This window comes from Perca flavescens, chromosome 11 (assembly GCF_004354835.1).
Source record: "Perca flavescens isolate YP-PL-M2 chromosome 11, PFLA_1.0, whole genome shotgun sequence".
In the NCBI taxonomy this organism is placed as follows: domain Eukaryota; kingdom Metazoa; phylum Chordata; class Actinopteri; order Perciformes; family Percidae; genus Perca; species Perca flavescens.
Window position 1 is genome coordinate 20,358,414 of NC_041341.1, and position 17,588 is coordinate 20,376,001.

At 40.8% G+C, this 17,588-nt stretch overlaps 1 protein-coding gene and 1 long non-coding RNA gene across 3 annotated transcripts in view; both read left to right on the forward strand.

Moving 5' to 3' along the window:
* The window catches only part of LOC114564370 (uncharacterized), an 87,129-nt gene extending 77,025 nt beyond the window's left edge, over positions 1-10,104 (forward strand). The window contains exon 5 of the long non-coding RNA XR_003693740.1: positions 9,824-10,104. This is a non-coding gene — a long non-coding RNA (uncharacterized LOC114564370). The remainder of the gene's footprint in view (positions 1-9,823) is intronic.
* Positions 10,105-14,895: 4,791 nt separating this feature from the next.
* On the forward strand, positions 14,896-17,469 carry atp5mc3a (ATP synthase membrane subunit c locus 3a). 2 transcript variants are annotated; one of them, XM_028591020.1, is made up of 5 exons: positions 14,896-15,006; positions 15,206-15,302; positions 16,105-16,179; positions 16,607-16,797; positions 16,910-17,469. In XM_028591020.1, exons 2-5 carry the CDS (start codon positions 15,264-15,266, stop codon positions 17,022-17,024), a joined length of 420 nt encoding a protein of 139 aa, XP_028446821.1. In that variant the 5' UTR covers positions 14,896-15,006; positions 15,206-15,263; the 3' UTR covers positions 17,025-17,469. The 2 variants fall into 2 exon arrangements, with proteins under 2 accessions (XP_028446821.1, XP_028446822.1); XM_028591021.1 differs by having other exon boundaries at positions 15,003-15,094.
* Positions 17,470-17,588: the final 119 nt, after the last annotated feature.

Genomic DNA, 17,588 nt, shown 5'->3' on the forward strand with positions numbered 1-17,588 from the left:
CCCTGGCGGAGGCCAACCCTCACCTGAAACGAGTCCGACTTACTACCGAGAACCCGGACACAGCTCTCACTTTGGTCATACAGAGATTGGATGGCCCTGAGTAGAGACCCCCCTCACCCCATACTCCCGCAGCACCTCCCACAGTATCTCCCGGGGACCCGGTCATACGCCTTCTCCAAATCCACAAAACACATGTAGACCCGGTTGGGCATACTCCCAGGCTCCCTCCAGGATCCTTGCGAGTGAAGAGCTGGTCCGTTGTTCCACGACCAGGACGGAATCCGCATTGTTCCTCCTCAACCCGAGGTTCGACTATCGGCCGAACCCTCCTTTCCAGCACCTTGGAGTAGACTTTACCAGGGAGGCTGAGAAGTGTGATACCCCTATAATTGGCACACACCCTCTGGTCCCCCTTTTTAAAAAGAGGAACCACCACCCCAGTCTGCCACTCCTTTGGCACCGTCCCAGACTTCCACGCAATGTTGAAGAGGCGTGTCAACCAGGACAACCCCTCCACACCCAGAGCCTTGAGCATTTCTGGACGGATCTCATCAATCCCGGGGCTTTGCCACTGTGTAGTTGTTTGACTACATCAGTGACTTCCGCCTGGGAAATCGACGACAATCCCCGTTATCCTCCAGCTCTGCCTCTAACATAGAGGGCGTATTAGTCGGATTCAGGAGTTCCTCAAAGTGCTCCCTCCACCGCCCTATTACCTCCTCAGTGGAGGTCAACAGTGTCCCATCCTTACTGTACACAGCTTGGATGGTTCCCCTTCCCCTCCTGAGGTGGCGAACAGTTTTCCAGAAACACTTTGGTGCCGACCGAAAGTCCTTCTCCATGTCTTCTCAAACTTCTCCCACACCCGCTGCTTTGCCTCTTTCACGGCAGAGGCTGCAGCCCTTCGGCCCCTTCGGTACCCTGCAACTGCCTCCGGAGTCCTCCGAGATAACATATCCCGGAAGGACTCCTTCTTCAGTCGGACGGCTTCCCTGACCACTGGTGTCCACCACGGTGTTCGTGGGTTACCGCCCCTTGAGGCACCTAAGATCCTAAGACCACAGCTCCTCGCCGCAGCTTCAGCAATGGAAACTTTGAACATTGTCCACTCGGGTTCAATGCCCCCAGCCTCCACAGGAATGCACGAAAAGCTCCGCCGGAGGTGTGAGTTGAAAGTCTGTCGGACAGGGGCCTCCTCCAGACGTTCCCAATTTACCCGCACTACACGTTTGGGCTTACCAGGTCTGTCCAGAGTCTTCCCCACCCCCCTGACCCAACTCACCACCAGATGGTGATCGGTTGACAGCTCTGCCCCTCTCTTCACCCGAGTGTCCAAAACATACGGCCTCAGATCAGATGAAACGATTATGAAATCGATCATTGACCTTGGCCTAGGGTGCTCTGGTACCAGGTACACTTATGAGCATCCCTATGTTCGAACATGGTGTTCGTTATAGACAATCCATGACTAGCACAGAAGTCCAACAACAAACAACCACTCTGGTTTAGATCAGGAGGCCGTTCCTCCCAATCACGCCTCTCCAGGTGTCTCCATCATTGCCCACGTGTGCGTTGAAGTCCCCCAGCAGAACAATGGAGTCCCCACTGGAGCCCCATGCAGGACTCCAGTCAAGGTCTCAAGAAGGCCGAATACTCCGAACTCCTGTTTGGTGCATATGCACAAACAACAGTCAGAGTTTTCCCCCACAACCCGCAGGGCGTGGGGAGGCGACCCTCTCGTCCACGGGGTAAACTCCAACACAGCGGCGCTCAGCCGGGGGCTTGTGAGTATCCCCACACCCGCCCGGCGCCTCACACCCTGGGCAACTCCGGAGAAGAAAAGAGTCCAACCCCTATCCAGGAGTATGGTTCCAGAACCGAGACTGTGCGTGAGGTAAGCCCCACCAGATCTAACCGGTGGCGCTCCACCTCCCGCACCAGTTCCGGCTCCTTCCCCACAGAGAGGTGACGTTCCACGTCCCCAGAGCCAGCGTCTGCCGCCCGGGTCTGGTCCGTCCGAGGCCCCTGACCTTCACTGCCACCCATGTGGCATCGCACCCGACCCCAACGGTTCCTCCCACAGGTGGTGGGCCCATGGGCTGGAGAGATGGGAGCCACGTAGCTTGTTCGGGCTGTGCCCGGCCGGGCTCCGTGGCAAACCCGGCCACCAGGCGCTCGCCGACGAGCCCGCCGTCTGGGCCTGGCTCCAGACGGGGGCCCCGGGCTTCCTCCGGGCAGGGTCACTCCATCTCTACCTTGCTTCTTCATTGGGGTTTTTGAACCATTCTTTGTCTGGCCCCTCACCTGAGACCACTTTGCCTTGGGAGACCCTACCAGGAGCACAAAGCTCCAGACAACACAGCCCTCAGGTTCACAGAGACACACAAACCTCTCCACCACGATAAGGTGATGGTTCACCTTATCGTGGTATATATATATATATATATATATATATATATATATATATATATATATATATATATATATATATATACTGTATATTGTTTTTTTTTTACCAGTGACTCATTCACCCTGTCACCTTATTCTCACCATGTTTACATTGTCTCTTGGTCAGACCTATATCATTATCCATGTATTTGTGCTGATTGTTAGCCCACCAGGAGTGCTGTATCAGCATGGAGATGTGGATGATAGCTTATTGAAGTTGTAGCTCCTTAAAAAGGCTAATGTGTAGACCAGCCCATAGTCTCCTGATTATGATTGAAATGATGCACCTCATTCTCAGCTTGTTTTGTAAAAAAATGCTTTTGACACTTACATTCGAGGGTTTAATCCCACATGGCTCTACTTTAAAGGTTAATAATCCTTTTAATTAAAGGATAAGCCTGGTATTGAACACAAAATGTAATCACCAACGGATTACCAGTGGGATGAATATAGCCATAGCAATTAGTTCAACAATTAAGGTTTTAGTGCTGGACAGAGATGAGAGAGCTCTGGCGATGTGTCATAAAATTCATAGAGTTGTTAGGACGCTGTGAATATGTTGGTTGCAGCTTTACAGCAGTGCGCCTGCATGTGCACTTGGGGTGGTGGTGAAACATGGCGTCCCAGTGGATGGAGCCGCAACAGCTGTTCTTGCCTGAGCCTGGTGTTTCGCACAATATGATCGCTCCATCAGCAAGCCCACTCCCCAAACAGCCGCATCTGCATTCATCAAACACACTTATCAATAAACAGAGCCGCGCAACAATTAAATGATCTCTGAGAGGGAACAAAACAGCCAGCCTGGAAAAGAATGTCAGCCGTACACTTTAATCACTGATGTTGTTAATCAATAAACCAGCTTCATATATTTTAATTAAAGTTTTATTCGCAGCAAATGTTTACTGAATCTGTCTGCATGACTTTTGTCTTTTTCATTAATGGGACCAGTTGGGGCTGGGGAATGGAGGTGGCAGCTGCTGATGACCAGTCACGATGGGGCACTTGTGTTTGTAATTGCATTTTGTCACCTACAGAGGGTGTTAAGAATCCTTGTTAAAGGCTGGGGGAAATCTCACAGTAACAATTATTGTCGAGCAAATTACCAGGTAGGCAATATCTAAACTGTCAGGAAAGGTTAGGAGAAATGAGAGGAAGAAGATGGACTATTCAGATATTCATCATGGCCATAGTTGCCACTTCCAACTTGAAAATTGGAGGGAATGCATCCTTCATTTCCTCAAAATTTGAACAAGTTAGTTCTGATTATTGTTGTGATTGACAGAAAGGCCTCGATAAATAAATCGAATGGTAATTTGTGTCTGTGCTTGTGTCTTAGATCCATTCTCACATATCTTTTCTTAGGGTTTTGGCGTGAACAGTAAATGACGAATGAGATGTGGCCACAGGTGCATCAGGATCAGACTGCCCACATGAACATGTATGTGAACAGGCTCATGATAGATGCACATGAACATGTATTAATAGATCTAATCTGGCCTTGGATGGTTTTGGATGGGTTTTTTCATTGGCGCTGGCTGCAGTGGTACCATTGCACAGGGTTGCCACATGAGAGTTTCACTCTACCATCTGTCTCTTTTAACGCTGTATATTACATTTATACCAAGCACTTGGAAATGTAGCTTCCTCGTTTTAATGGGAATGTGAGGCAACCGTAAAATAAATATTCTCTCTTTTTTTTTCTGGCAACCGGAATGTTGCCGGAGCCAAAAGCAGCCTCCGTGTTCATTTGCAACAACATTGTCCTTTGAATTCCATTTTATGGCGAGCTATAAATTGAATTATTGAAAAGCTATTGTTTGTTGCATGAAATCAGTGAAGCAGTAAAGGGGTTAAAGTCAAAGAGTCATAAAAACAATAAGCAAGAGTGTGAAAAAAATCTACTCCAATCAGGATTGGGTCAATATTTAGCCCCTCTCCATATCACAGGATTTAATAGGACATGCTCCATGTGTATTTATGGATTGCAGACATCTGCTGAAAATGGGAAAAGGTTTAAGTGTTATTGATTCTGGATTTTAAAAGTTTTACTCAGTAACACATAGGTAACTAAGTTTATTGGGGAAAGATTTTGGGACATGATCTAGTTCAGTAGAAAAAGTAGGCCTTATTCACTCTGAGAAAAACTTCTGCTGGTCCTGTGGGTACAGTGGGCAGGCTGAGTTTTACCTGCTGTGTGACAGCTTGAAGTAATTAAATGCTTTTCTCACTCATTCTAAATCTTTTAAGCAGAAATGCCAATAATTCATAGGTTTTCAAACATGATTATTTGCAGGTCTTCTTCTATGATATTGAACTGAATATGTTGGGGTTTTGACATTTTATGGACCAAATGATCGATTGATGATTAAGAATCAGTGCTGGCGAAAGTACTCAGATCCTTTACTTAAAAGTTGAAATACCATAGTCTAAAAATATTCAAGTAAAAGTAAAAGTCCTGAATTAAAAATGTTACTTAAGAAAAAGTACTATTATCAGCTAAATGTACTTAAGGTATAAAAAGTTCTCATTCTGTATACTCATTCTGCAGAATGGCTCCTTTCCCGGTTTTAATTAAAGCTAAAGTATATTATATTATTCTACATTTATCACTAACTGATACATGCAAGAGCATTTTAATGTTGTAGTTCATCAATGTGGAGCCAATTTTAAATACTGTGTGTACTACTGGGTGGATTAGTAGTATAAAACTGCATCATATCATGTAAGCATATGTGTTTTTAAATGTAAAAAGTAACTACAAGTGTCAAATAAATGTAGTGGAGTAAAAAGTACAATATTTCCCTCTGAAATATAGTATTAAGTATAAGGTAGCTTAAAATAGAAATAGTAAAGTACAAGTCTGTACTTAAACTCAAACTGTACTTAAGTACAGTACTTGAGTAAATGTACTTAGTTACATTCCACCACTGGCCTTTACAGAGAAAATAGAGCCGCCCTAGTACAATATATTCTTACATTAAGCTGCTAAGATATATCTTACATAAGCCCCCCCTGTGTCTGTGCTTATCACAGTGTCTCTGTTTAGTCATTTGCAAGCTGTGACCATTGTTGATTCAAGGCGAGACCTGATATTATTGCCATGTAGGCTTGTGTTTTTATTGTTGTTATTTTCAAGAATGGACCCATTTTGTCATTTAATTGAGGCTCATGGGCTTGGCTGTGAAACGGCACACGGGGGAATACGACGTCAAGTGGCTGAATTTCCACAGCCATTAACTGTTCCACACTCAATTAGAATGCATAGGATCCTGACATTTCATAACTTATGGGTCTCCAGGCTGATATAACCCCCCACTATAAAAGAAGCCACATTCTGAAGACACAGAGCCAGATACTTACATCCTCTTTGAGATTTAAGCGATTGTGAATGTTTGCATTGCAAAATCAAGGCTGGTTAAAAGGCATGCATGATGTGATAAAAATTTTCCAGGGGGCTCAGTGTTATTGCTGCTGTTTCTGTGTTATTGTGGCGTAAACATATCGTGCTGCGTTGCACAGTGGATGCCACACAGATGACTCTTTAGAAGCTACGCCTTCTCTTACTATCAATTAAATTCAGTTTCATGGCAGCATTCTCATATTTAGATAAATCAAATCAAATAAATCATGTTGCATACTAGAAATAACAAGAATGCAGGACACATGGATGACACTGTTGTGATGTAGCATAAATATAAAATATGAACATCAGCATATTGAGCCACTTAATAAAAACTAGGATTTGTTGTGCTGCTATGAGCCATCTTAGAAAGGTGATCCTGACAATCCGAATTACGATGGTAGAAATGTACTTTGATTGCTGTTTAATTTTCTTTGGTGATCTCTCACCACCACTATAACTCAGTTTGAAAACAGACAGGTCCTATTTGCCAGGTAATTAATAACAGGCCACTGAGGCAAGATTTAGCTATTATTTCTAATATGTTGTGTGATTGTAAAAAGCACCTTTTCCAACAGTAAGATTGCATTCATTTATATCTTGTTATTTTGTAAATGCTTTTCCAGAGCTTTAATTTATACAAAGTGAAGGCACATTTTCAGCACAACCATCAGTAATCTAATTTAAAAAAAAGAATCTGCTGCTATCTGAAGGGTTACCAATTAATTCAAATTGATTGCCTGTATAATTTAGTATATTACAAAGCGCAATATTAAGATTTCATCATACTGGGCATTGGCTGTTTGCTCCTTTGAGTTTTTCCAACATATTTCCAACCTATTTCATTTCAACCCTTTAAAAAAAGAACCCCAAAGCCAGTCTGATCCTTAATCACTTAAATCATGAATACCAGCATGTACTGTAGAGGTGATGAGTTTTAAGAGTGTCCCTTCTAATCATAAAGTACCTAACATTGATTAGGAGCAAAGCAAAGAAATTGAAGTCAGAGGTTGGTCAATAGATCACACTTTCTTTGGGTTCTCCGTTGGTGGCAAACCAATAAACTCAAAATAGGTGAGGCCCTCTGCCATGGGCAACAAAGCGCCATCAGCCGTGCCTCCAAGGTGGAGCCTCCTATAGGTCACTGCTGCTGTGACTCTCGACAATATGACAGATTAACGACAACAGGTTGAGCCCTGCACTTTCGGCCGCCCACAATCTCAATTATGTCTGTCTTAATGTACACTGAACAGCCACAATCGCAGGGCCATGGACAGGGTAAACACACTTGCAGGAAGCAGACTAGTGACAGGATAATAAAGTGCCATGATTGATTCAACTCGCTGTGTGCCAGATCGGTTTATTGTGTGGGAGGAGTGGTACCAGATTGTGTAGGTTTCTGTGGTGAGCTGTATGTTGTCTTGGTAGCGACTGGAGCTGAGGCAGGCTGAGTGATTATATGTAAATGTTAGCATTTCCTATTCCTATTGTTTCCTTATTGTTCCCTTCACTAGATCTATAGGTCTGCATACTCATTTTGTATTTTAAAACATATTTTGACAGTGGAGGAGGAAGTATCCAGATCATTTTAGTTAAGTAAAAGTAAAGCACGCTGTAAGAATACTCAATACTCCAAGTAAAAGTACAATTAGCTAAATATACTTTAAGTGTCAAAATTAAAAGCAATGCAGAAAATTGCCCACTGTGATAGTATTAAATATAGTCTATATAGTAAATCAATAAAAAATAGATTTGGTAGTTCAACCTGTTCATCATCGTGTTTTGTTTGTAAAACCTTAATCAGCAAAGTAACTAGTTACTGTATCTGTCAAATGAATGTACGGAAGTCTAAAGTACAATATTTTAAGGCATTTATTAACTAATCTTACGAGTATTTTCTTGATTAATCGATTATTTTGTTTGTTCTAAAAAATTAAAAAATGCCCATCACAATTTCCCAAAACCTAAGCTAAACCTTATCTGACCAAAAGTCCTTACCCCAAACAAAATGAGTCTATTATCATAAATGACATACAAAAGCATCAAATAATCACATTTTTGAAGTTGGATCCAGTAACACTTTGACATTTTTGGTAGAAAATTGATTGAAACAATTAATGGATTATCAAAATAGTTGCTGATTAATTTTCTTTTGACTGACTGATTGATAACTGGTCTCAGCTCTACAATATTTCCCTTTGAGATGCAGTGGAGTAGAAGTAACATAAACTTTTATTTCTGCAATAGGTTTTTATGATGTCAAAATTCATTGTGTTTTATAAAAGGTTAAAAGAAAACCTGTTACCTGGCTGATGTGTGGTAAGCAGCGACTGTTTGTCTGCGCTTGAACATTGGAAAAGGAGTTAATGCATATTAATGGGGCCCGTAAAAGCAACAGGCCCCATTCCGGATCTTGCTGAGTTGGGGATCTGTGAGTGACATTGTGCAGCTCCAGGACCTCCACCAGGCTGCCTTTATTAGCCCTCTGAACTGGGATGTAGGTCAGGCCATTAAAAGCAGGAAGGGCTTTTCCACTAAAAATTGCTGTGACAGCCTCATATTTGACACCCCAATCTGTGAGCAGTGCTTAGGAGACATTTGCAGCAACCGTGCGGTGAAAAGCTTTGAGTAAGGAGACGTTATATAACGGATTGCCCCTCCAAAAAGTTAATCCTAGTTTAAAGCGATTAAATGAGCACAATAAAATGCAGCCATATGCATCCCATAAAAATCAACAGCGTTCCATAAGAGTGCAAAGTAACCATGCCTTGAAAATAACTTTATGTGTAACAAGTTTCATATCCAAGTGTTGGTAATGGAATTTTGTTAATGATTGAAACAAAGCCTGCATTTATTTATTTTTGCTTTTATGGTGATTTTCACATTAGTTAAAGAGTGATTGAAAATAAGCTTAGGGGTTGAATATTGTGAACCCATCATTATTTTAGAGTAGAGATTTGTTTTGTTTAACAAAAGAACAAAGCTTTGGCTGCCTCCAAAATAAAGAAATCTATTTCAATCAAAAGCTCACACATTATATTTTGGAGCTACGACTGAAATAAACCAAACTAGACAGAACCCACTAAATCACCATCTAAAACAGTAAGTAGGAGAGCAATAATATTTCAATAGGGGGCAGCACACTGCCATTACAGATTGGCCTTTAAATCATATTTAATTGCGCTTTCGTGTAGTAGTCTGTAACTGCAGTTTGAGTGGAGCTTGAAACACACCGTTCTTCTAATCTTCTATACTGTGTGCGCCATATACTGTCTGTCTATCAAATCCACACTCCATATGCCGTCCTTAACAACCTTCTGTCTGCTGAAACTAACGTGCACATCTTTGTAAGGTGTTATAATAAAAACAGACAACAGCACATCCTAGTAATGGATCACAGTATGAGGTCAAGCAGATTCCTCTAAAGTGGTCGGCTCGTTTTTTTTTCCTGTCATCAGCTTTGGGTGGCTTTTACTAAAGTGTCATAAGCCATTTCATTATAAATCTCGGTGACCTTGAAGTCACTAGAAAAAGCACAGATCCGTAAACCAATCATCGCACGACTGCCCCTGTCAGCCACACTCCTGTTCACACAGTCACTGCCTGAATTTCCTGATGTTAAACAGAGGAAGGAAAGAGAAATAAAGCTCGGTTCACGCTAGTGTTTGTAAGAATATGTCAGTTTTACACTTTATTTAAAACCCAGCCAATAATAGTAATATAGTACTGCTGTTAAGGAATTATTTAATAAAATCACTGCTCAGTTGAACATCCCTAAGCATAGGGCATCCAGTGGATATAGAGGTGTTACAGACTTAGCTAAAAAGTCAGGATAAAGACTAATGATACTGCAAGCCTCAGCATTTCTTAGACCACTTCCAACTGCGCTGCACACCAGCTGCACAAAGATCAGTGTTATTATGGATTTGTTGAAAAATCAATTTTGTGAATGCTAATGTCCTTTATATCTTTCAGAGATAAAGAACGCTTGGTGCATTTCTGTGGGATGATTTCCAGAGGTATCAGAGATCTGCCTGCCTACTCCTACTGTGGATTATTGGACTTGAAGGCTATCTACACTCTCAACGAAACAGACTCTCAGGTTTTCTGTATGACCCACACAGATGTAACCCCCCCCCTACATAGGCATAAATTATGCCTATGTAAGGACCCCAGGTATCTATACTCCCACAATGTCTTTCAAGGAAAGGATGGTTATGTGTTGGTTATGTGTTCATCATTCACAAAGCACAATGTAACTGGAACCACTGGAGATACAGAAAACATTGTTTATTACAAATTAAAACTTTCGCTATATTTCTGAAGTTAGTGTAATCAGTGTGTATCATTGATGTGTGTGTGGTGACACATCTTATTGCATATATGTAATTTGTTAACATGTCTCTCATGCAAAAAAGAGACTTAACTAAGTAACTAACTTAATAAATGGAAACACTATAATAATGCATGAATTATCATGCATTAATGCATGACTTCATGCATGAAAATGCATGAATTCATTCATGTAATACTTCATGAACTATCAGTAATGTACAAGGATTAATAATATGTCATGCATGACTTAATGCAGGAACAATATGTCAATTAATGTATTTCAATCATCATAATTTCTGATTTATTAATGATGTTCACGTCGTCTTCAAAAAACTGACCAGACACAGCAGTGTACATATATTCTGATAAATTGTAGTGTTGTAATCATTGTTAACTAAACATTACTTCTTCATTAATTCATCATGTTACCATTAATTAATCATCTTATTTGTCAATGTTAAAGATGGAGCAGGTCAGCACTTTATTTGAAGGGCCACAAACATGAAGAAGTAATGAAGAAGTAATGTTAAAGGGGAACTATGCAGTTTTTTTTATCTCAATTTACCTTAACTGAACAGCTTCGGAGTCAGTGGAATGGTTATATGACTTTTTTCGGGTTGAATGGTGGTCGTCTCGCTTTCCCCTAGCGCCTGTGAGCGCAAAAAACACCCTTGCAACTTTCGGCCGTCAGAAAGTATCGCGTCATATCAGGTCTTGCGATGTAACGAATTGCTTCACGGCACTACACACATACGCAAATTCAGGAACTGGCTAACAAGGTAGCCATCATTATGGCTGATCCGGCAAAAAAGAAGCAGAAAGCTAGGAAAGCATTGTCGGAGGATCAGAGAAAGAGGAAATGGCAGCCTGACCGAGTGAGGAGTCAGACACAAGTAAACATACAGTAGGAGCTGCCAAATATCTATTCCGAAGCCGTAGGGGGAGCTCTATAGAGAAACCTGCGAGCAAAGAGCGAGAAAACAGCGAAGAAATTACCAAAACTGCATAGCGCCTCTTTAAGTTAATGATGGTTACAACACTACAATTCAGTTTCTTTAGCCTGTCACTTTAACTACAGATATACCTTTGAAGAAGACATGAACATCATTAATAAATCAGAAATTATGATGATTGAAATACCTTAATTGATGCATTAATTAACGTATTGTACTATGACTCCTTGTACATTACTGATAGTTCATGAAGTACTACATGAATGAATTCATGCTTTTTCATGCATGAATTCATGCATGAATTCATGATAATTCATGTACCATTATTATAAAGTGTTACGTCATGTAGATGTACATAAAGATAATACTTGTATACTAAGTCATCCTGAGTCAAGGCTGCAGCAGTATTGGGTGAAAAGTGAATGTGGGTGACATAATTGTCTGTAGTTCAGTCCTCGTTTATAAACCAAAAACATTCCAAAAGTGTTGTAGTTAGATCTTGTAGTTAAGTTAGTACATTTATTTTCCTGATTTCTTTTTGTCCCCACAATCAGCTTTCCAAAGGTTTGCATAGATTTAATTGGCTTCCATACAGACAACTTGCAATGAACGCCCAGCCAGATGTTTCCATAAGAGGGGATCTGATTTATCTATTAGCTTTAGTAAATAACTGCCTTAAGCGATATACGTGGGAGTAAGAAATCAGAGGTGGAGCGCAGATAAACTGTAGCCCTACAGGCTGTGCATCCTTGGTCTTGACAAAGAAGGGAGCCTCACTAGTTTCGTGCAGCATCCAGGAATGAAGATTAGCATGGAGCCATCAGCAGCGCTGCAGTCCCTCCCTACCCTGCTTCTCCTGTCAGACCGCCTCCTCCCTGCTTGTCAGGAGCTTCGACGAGGAGCTGTAAAAACCTTTTCCCCTCTCCTTAACAACTGCAAAACAACACGCACACACCACGGCTGAGGTGCCTGCTTTTCTGAGGCCTCTGACAGGACGTGCTGCAGGCACAAATTGTAATTCATAAAGGTTAAGGGGGTCAATGCCTTTTATTACCAGTCTGAGTGCATCCAGCTTGATGGGGCGGGCATGCAAATGGAATGTCTCAGAGTGTTCTATGCAAGAACTCAGACAGCGAGTGCGTGCGTGCCTCTGAAAAGGAGGAAGTAAAAGGTGGTGGGGGGTGCGTGAGATCGGCTGCTCTCTCCGCCTTCCACAGCCATGTAGGACCACACAGCCGCTGCCTGGTTAATTAGACAGTATGACATTGACCTCAGGTAGTTAACGGCCACTTTGATATGTGCCGTCTTGCAATTAATATATTGTAAATCTTCATGTTTTATCATACGGCTAGCTCTGACCTATAAGTGTCTGCATTACACTTGGGCTTACAATACATTCTTACATTTTACATTTGCATTAACAGAAATACAATATCAGCAATGTTCTGACATATGATAGTATTGTCTTAAAAGCTCTCTTTCTGCACATACATAATTAACAGGAAGATTAAGAGGTTTAGACCAAACTAGGAACAGTATCACAAAAATGGCATAAATACATATTTCATCTATGGAATAGGTTTTGAGATGTATAACCAGAACAGAATATTTTCTGTTCTTGATAATCTGCTAGTGAATTTTAGAACAATGTTGTTGTGATATTCTGTTGCTCACCTCTTTTGTGCAGTTACCATGACCCCGGCAACAAAGGCTATGATCACATTAGACCCTATTGCACCCTCTGCTGGACCTTTACAGAAATGACCTTATTCTTAATTGCTACAAGTAATGTTTAAACAATTGTCAGTCTCAGGCCAGATTGGGCATATAATGATGCAATAACAGGTTTGGGACTTTCTGGTGTTATACAGAAGTTTGGTTTGAGCATTGTAGAGGTCATCTCTAACACTGACATGATAACAAATTCAGTCATGTGAAATAGGCCGTTAAAAAGGAACTACTTGGCACACAACTACTACAGCAAAGTGAAAAAGCTCAAAATAAGCACTTGAAACACTCTGCTAACAGAAATATAGAACAGAACAGATCAGAATTAAATAGAATGTTTTAGAATAGAACAAAATAGAATATGATATATCAGAACAGAATGAAATAGGATAGAACAGAATTTAATAGAACAGAATTCATCAGAATAAAATATAGTTTAATAGAACAGAATGGAATATTATACACAGAATATGAGAATAGAATACATCAGAATAGAATAGGATAGAACCTATGGATAGAACAGAAAATGATAGAATACAATAACACAACAGAATCAGATTTAGCATAAAACAGAATTGAGTAGAATGCATCAGAATAGAATAGAACAAAAATAGAATAAAACAACTAAATGATAGAACAGAACACAATAGAATGGGACATAATATAATATAATTACTTGTGTTCAGCTATTCTGTGATTTTTAAACGCAATCATCTACATTTCTGTACATATATGATCTACTGACTGTGAATCTGTGGCTTCATCTTAGCTGTAAAACTGAAAAGATCATACCTGAGGAGCCACTGAAACATTCCACTCTTAAAGCCAGCATGCAACAAAGGCAGACTCCCTGTGCTCATTACCTTTCCATCACAGACCAGCTGCTGTGGAGTCATTCATCACGATTACAAATCCGCCCTGGTGTTGGTAGCCTACAGCTCCACCATCAGCCTGTGAGATGTACAGGCAGGGCCCTGAGCCATCAGTCCCTCTGGGCAGAGTGTTAAATTCACACCACAACAGGTAGTGGACAGTGGCAGGCAGCTTTTGAGGAAAAAACTCATTTTGAAATACTGGTTTACTAGTACTGGTCTACTTCGCCTGTAGCCACAGGATGGAGACTATTTGACAATAAAATAGGGAATTTCTCCTTCTAGCTACATTCTTGATCCACTGAAAATGTGTCACTGTGTTGTATGCAAATATATAGGCAAGGGAAGCACATTGCCTTTCAGAAATTAGTTGTTGTTGTTTTTGTTTTTTTTTGGGGGGCTTTTGACAGGACAGCTAGGTGAGAGAGAGGTGGAAGACATGCAGGAAATTTGTCACCATCATATGCATACAGAAACAAATGCAACTAAACTGTTACAAGCTTCCCCAGAAGTCTGTTGTCATTGCATTCACCCCAAACTTACTACTTATTATGGTGAATGCAGCTTTAAATAAATATCAAATAACCCATTAAAATCCACATTCCCTTTTAGTTTCCCCTTGATGTAGATTTAAAGTTGGAAGAATAATCTTGAAGTTATTTGATATGGTGTTTACTGTTTACACCATGGATGTATGACCGGAATAAGGAATACACTGACTGAAACAACGTGTTTTTAAATAAAGTTTTGTGAAATGACCTTCCACTGTAATAGGTCACAGTAGATTAAATGGTACACTTTTTATATTAGGGAAACATCCGACTGGCCTGTGCAATGTATGTGAGGTAATAGGGACAGTGGAGCATGTATTGATGTCATGCAGGAAATATGTCCGAAAAAGAGGGGTTATGTTTGCTGGACTACGGAAATTAGGTTTAGGTGAACTCAGGATTACAGATGTCCTTGAAAGTGGTGTTATTATGAATGGAAGGAAATATCTATTTGCGTTTTTGAAAGGTACTGGTGTTTTTAGGAAATTGTAGTGTATTGGTCTGAATAAATAGATATTGAGAAATTGTCAATAGGAGGCAGTAATGCAACGACTTGGATGCCAACTGCCGTTAAACTCTAAAGAAGAAGAAGAAGAAGAAGAAGAAGAAGAAGAAGAAGAAGAAGAAGAAGAAGGACCTTCCACTGTCATCATCCGGGCCTCTACATACGTCACATCGCGCATGCGCACCTTTTCACTGTGGTTCGACCTCTGCAGTCGGTAAGTGGGTAATGGCAGTTTGAATGAGAAGTCTGTCTTTATAAATCCCTTTTCATCCTCTCTCTTAACTTCACATTGCAGCGCACAAGTGAGAATAGCATGCAGAATGGATGTGAATGTACATATGAATGGCTTTATTTTCTTTGTGGAGCATTTTTACACCCGTTTGACCTTACTTTTCTCCGGTCTTCCTCCTCAGAGAGACCCGGGCTTCAACCAGATTTGACCGAACCGGTTAACATTACCTAAAGTAGAAAATGTACGCCTGTGCAAAGTTCGTCTCCACGCCGGCTCTGGTGAGTTTGCTTTATTCGATGTTTTCATCCTGCAAGTTTGAGTCTTGCTTTCTTAATATCACGATTAAATCTGGTGGGCCTCTGGTTGAACTTGACTGTAGCAGACTGGCAAGGGTATTATATGCAGTCTAGGCCAACAGGCTAGATCGCTAATGCTAAAGCACAGAATGACAGATAGACTTTTTAAAAGGTGACAATGTAGTCCTAATATTCATGAATAAGGTGCATGCATGTTATTTTCAAAAGACTGCCACTGCCTTTGCTTTCGTTTGTAGCGGACATGTTAAGTAATGGCCGTTAGTTAAGGTCATTACTGCCTCTGTTAGCCGAATATAGTGCATTGTTCAGCTGCAAACTCATAAACAGGGCTGTGCAATTGATGCACAAACTATCACTTTGTGTATTTGCGCATTGTTTGTTCCTAAATATATGTAGCCTGTGTTGGTCCTTCTCCAAGGTCACATTTCTGTTTCTAGTAGCTCTAGCAGGTTAACCAGTTTGAATTACAATAGGACAATTTGTTAGGCTTGCCATCAATGTTTATTGTAGTTTGCCAGCACCACATATAAAGACTTCAAACTAACCAGGATTGACTTTGACAGCACAGACTATACTCAAATCATTAAAGGCCACAGGTCATAAGTGTTTGCACTGCAGTGAATGACACTGTGATTGACAAAGTGACATTCAAGGTGCCTCCCGCCTGCTCAGACTGGGAATAGCTAAAAACTATGTTTCATGGCTTATTGAGCTTGTGTGTTGTATAACTAAATTTGTACGGCTTTTTGTATCTTTGCTTCAGGTCCGTGCTGGTTCCCGGGCTCTTTACAGACCCCTCTCTGCCTCTGTGCTGTCCAGGCCTGAGCTGCAAACACAGGTAAGAAGACCACTACCACTTATTACTAATTTCGACTGATTGCTTCTAGTCATTTACCCTATAAAATGTCAAATGTCATCACAAATGTTTCCCTAAGATGACTGTTTCAAACTAGTCTGACAAATAGCCTAAAGACCTAAAAAGACCCCCAACTCATCTTCCACTTGCTAGCTTTGCAGGCTACAAAATTAGTTTTTAATTTGAAATATAGAAAAGCTTCACTCTTTGCATTGAAAAGGTTAACATGGAAAATGGACAGGCTTTGGTACAAAATTATAAAAAAAATGATCATGAAAATTGTAATTTAGTCAGTGTTTAATCAGTTTTTCCTATCACTAATTTGTTTCAGCACTGTTTTGGATGTCAGCTAACTCATGGCATTGGTTTTAAAGGTGAAATTAACAGTTGTTGTCGTTTCTTTCTCCAGAGCGGTGTTGCTGTGATTCCACAGAGCCCCTTTACCGAGGTCACACTGAGGGGCTTTCAGACCAGCGCCATCAGCAGGGACATTGACACCGCTGCCAAGTTCATTGGAGCTGGAGCTGCCACAGTCGGAGTAGCTGGATCCGGAGCTGGAATTGGGACTGTGTTTGGCAGTCTCATTATCGGCTATGCTAGGTTTGTTGCTGCATGCATACATCCTGAGAATATTAAAATTAGATTAATAGATTTCTGGTGCGTGCTTTATTTTTTTCGTTGATGCATTGAAGTGGTTTGTTCTTGTTTGCAGGAACCCATCTCTGAAGCAGCAGCTGTTCTCATATGCCATCCTGGGATTTGCCCTGTCTGAAGCCATGGGACTGTTCTGTTTGATGGTTGCTTTCCTTATCCTGTTTGCTATGTAAAACTCCGCTGTCATACAACACTTTCATTACAGATGTGACTACATATTTTATTGTGGCTACCAAAATTGTTCCGTGTTGGCGTCATGGAAATGTACATTTTCAAGTCTTTCAGACACTGTCGAAATACGCAAAGCATGTATTGTACAAATGTAAGAAATTACGTGATTAAAATACATGTATTTGACTATTTAACAATGGCAGTAACTTTTGTCTGGATAATCATGCTAGCAAAAGAAATCTTTCTTGAATGTCATCTTTTTTGAGAAGCAGCTGCTTAGACTTGCCATGAATCCGCCTTGTTTTCTCAGCACATCACATGCAAGCTTTTTGGGGTCCACCTTCATGAATTATTGGTACAGATGCAGTTATATTATAGTACTGTAATTAGACAGCAAGTGAGTGCTTGCTTTTGTAAATGACATTAAATAAATCTAGATTTAATTGAGCTTTTTAATGGATTTTGACTTTATTGAATGTCATTAAAAATCCCCATGGTTGTTTAAAAAAAACTGACCAATTGTGGTCATTGGACCTTTCTGTAATGTAAGCTTGGATTGCACAGAA